Source organism: Sinocyclocheilus rhinocerous, unplaced genomic scaffold (genome assembly GCF_001515625.1).
Source record: "Sinocyclocheilus rhinocerous isolate Xijiao unplaced genomic scaffold, SAMN03320098_v1.1 scaffold3468, whole genome shotgun sequence".
NCBI classification, from domain to species: domain Eukaryota; kingdom Metazoa; phylum Chordata; class Actinopteri; order Cypriniformes; family Cyprinidae; genus Sinocyclocheilus; species Sinocyclocheilus rhinocerous.
In genome coordinates this window covers 224,882-227,898 of record NW_015657489.1, presented here as the reverse complement: position 1 = coordinate 227,898, position 3,017 = coordinate 224,882, and the positions used below count along the sequence as shown (strand labels likewise).

Sequence of the window (3,017 nt, the reverse complement as noted above, 5' to 3'; positions counted from 1 at the left end):
AGTTTCTTTTCCCGTGTCTCTCTCTCTCTCTCTCTCTCTCTCTCTCTCTCTCTCAGAGATGGCATGTATTTCACTGACGCGTGGATCAGTCGTATCAAACCTGATGTTGGAGACAACTGGAGGTTAAAGGTGTTCATCCGCTCGCAGTCACTCTTGTGTTCGGTTCACTCGTCTTACAGGGACTTTTATTTTTCATGTTTGTTTGTTTGTTTTTTCAGATCAGCAATTTAAAGAAGATATTGAAAGGTATTCTGGATTACAACCATGAGGTGAGACGCATCTGTCTGTGTGATCCTGTCTATGTTGTTCTATGTAATAGTCAGATGATTCTTTCTGTTGAATTGAGCCGTCTCCTCTCTGTCCGTCTGTGCTGCTGCAGGTGTTGGGGCAGCAGATCAATGACTTCACTCTTCCAGACGTCAGTCTCATCGCAGAGCATTCAGATTCAGCTGAACTGGGCCGAATGTTGCAGCTCATCCTGGGCTGCGCTGTTAACTGCGAACAGAAGCAAGGTGAGTGTGTGTGTGTGTGTCTGAGTGTGTGTGTTATAGTGTGAGTGTGTGAGTGTGTGTGTGTGTGTGTGTGTGTGTGGGTGAGTGTGTTATAGGGTGAGTGTGTTATAGTGTGAGTGTGTTATAGTGTGAGTGTGTTATACGTGTGAGTGTGTGTTGTGTGTGTGTGTGTGTTATAGTGTGTGTGAGTGCGAGTGACATCTGTTTTGTTATAAACAGCAACTCATTTCTACCTCTTTCCAGTCACAGAGCACTTTATTTTGAGAGAACTTCTCTAACTTAGTCCAGATTGGGGGAGTTGTAATGTTTAATCATTTCTTTTATTATGCAAATCATTTTTTGCACTGAAATTTGCATAGATTTTTGTTGGTATATGCTGTCCATTATAAAAAAATTGGAATCTGCAAAAATCGGTATCGGCAGTTACACACTTACAAAAAAAACGGAAATCAGAATCGGCCAAGAAAATTGCAGTCGGTGCATCTCTAGTCGCCACAGTTCTTCTGGATTGAGTCTGTCTGAGTTTCTTCTGTTTCTTCATGTAATCTCAGACAGACCGATGATGCTGAGAGCACCAGCTGCTGTCAGACTCCTAAACAGACACAAATCTCACTGCATTATAACAATTAATGGCAAAAGGAATGCTTGGAAATGTGAACCGATATTTCCTACTGACACACTACAGCAAAAGATAGAAAAAACAGACTTAAAACCATGTTGTGTTGTTGGTGAAAATACTAATGGTCTGAGACGTCTGCACAGTACTGTGTATATTCTACACGCATGCACTTCTCAAGGTTTAGCATGTTTGTCCTCTCTGTGTATGTAGTGTCACTATTACACGTGCTTTACCACCTTTAAGAGAAGTTGTAGTTGTATGTAGCTCATATGTAGTATAAACCAGCCAAACACACTCCGGCCCATAAGAACTAAAGCTCGTCTGATAATATTGTGCACAGTAGCCAAACTAGGAGTGGTCTTACTAGGGTAAGCTCTGGTGTATTGTGGCACTGCGCTGATGATGCCGTTCTGTTATGATCTTGTCTCCAGAGTATATCCAGACCATCATGATGATGGAGGAGTCTGTGCAGCACGTGGTCATGACAGCCATCCAGGAGGTCAGTCAGCGTCTGGCGTGTGTCACGGATGTGCCGTCTGTGTCTGTATGTCATAGCCTGCTGTTTAATGTGTCTTATTCCCACAGCTGATGAGTAAAGAGTCGCCCGTGTCCTCCGGAAACGACTCGTACGTCGATCTGGACCGTCAGGTGCTGTCCGCTTTATCTGGAGCTCTGTCACTGATGACGTAACCAGTGCGTGATTGTTTATGAGTGAAGTGTGTTTCCCTCTCCCTCTCGCTCAGCTGAAGAAGACGGTGGAGGATCTAAACGACGCTTTGGCCACTAAAGAGGAGATCGCTCAGAGGTGTCACGAGCTGGACATGCAGGTATGTGCGTGTTTCCCTGTGTCACGTGCATCTGATCTGCATCTCCACAGCTGAACGGCACTAATCTGGATCGCTGCACATCATATAGTTGTTATTAGCAGACGTTTGGTCGCTAAACGATGCGTGGATTAAATCAGGTAAACACGGTAAAGCCTCACCATTGCATTGATTCTCTGCTTTTTATCTGATCAGCGTCTCTAATGTGTGTATAGTGTATTGAATGTAAGGGTCTCCAGGCTCCGGTGTTAGCGAATGCTCACTGCTTGTGAAGTGCGTGTGTGTTTCGGTGTGCTGTTGTTGATGTGGTAACCTCTCCTCCTCTGCCTTGCTTTTGAAGGCGTACCTCGTCCAAGAGGAGCGAGATAGACTGAGGTTAGAGTGTATTGATCTAGAAGACAGGGTAAATGTCTTTCTTTTCTTCTGCTCTAACCCTTCGCTGTTTTTGTGTCCAGAGTTTGCTGTCTGCTTGATAACATCCCTAAATAGTGTGCAGGGCCTTTAACTGTGTGTGTGGTGTGTGTGAGTGTGTGTGAGTGTGTGTGTGAGAGTGTGTGTGTGTGTGCCAGGATTATTATTGTAATAGAAAACTCAAAACAAGTGACGGTTGTATCAGATGCAGTTGGAATGAAAACTGCATTGAACTTGCAAAGGCTTTAGTTTACTTTCAGTCAGCGCAGGCCCACTTAAACAGGAAGAGCTAAATGGTTTAGTTTCCATGAAACACAGTAAACCACAGTCATTTTGTTGGAACACACAGCTTTGAGCGTGACCTGATGAAGTGTCGCGCGCCGTAGAGAATGTTACTTCTGCGTCATTCGTTGCATTATTTAGCAAGATAAACAGATAAAAGAGATTCATAATTAAAAAAACGACATATTAACATCATTAAAGCGAAGAAAATTGAAATTGAAATAAAAACAAATATAAAAAAATCTTTATATTTACAGTTTGTGTTGCATATGAAAACTATAATAACCCTGGCGTGTGTGTGTGAGTGTGTTACAGTAGGGCTGTGCAATTAATCGCATGCGATTGTCATGCGCATCTCGTCAGTAAAGC

At 43.3% G+C, this 3,017-nt stretch overlaps 1 protein-coding gene across 1 annotated transcript in view; it reads left to right on the top strand.

Annotated features, from left to right (window-relative positions):
- The window catches only part of LOC107721033 (protein Hook homolog 3-like), a 28,252-nt gene that overhangs the window by 3,660 nt on the left and 21,575 nt on the right, over positions 1–3,017 (top strand). Inside the window, exons 3-9 of the mRNA XM_016528884.1 lie at positions 57–129; positions 219–269; positions 380–512; positions 1,563–1,630; positions 1,717–1,779; positions 1,875–1,958; positions 2,296–2,452. Of these exons, the coding sequence (XP_016384370.1) occupies positions 57–129; positions 219–269; positions 380–512; positions 1,563–1,630; positions 1,717–1,779; positions 1,875–1,958; positions 2,296–2,452 (629 nt within the window). The remainder of the gene's footprint in view (positions 1–56; positions 130–218; positions 270–379; positions 513–1,562; positions 1,631–1,716; positions 1,780–1,874; positions 1,959–2,295; positions 2,453–3,017) is intronic.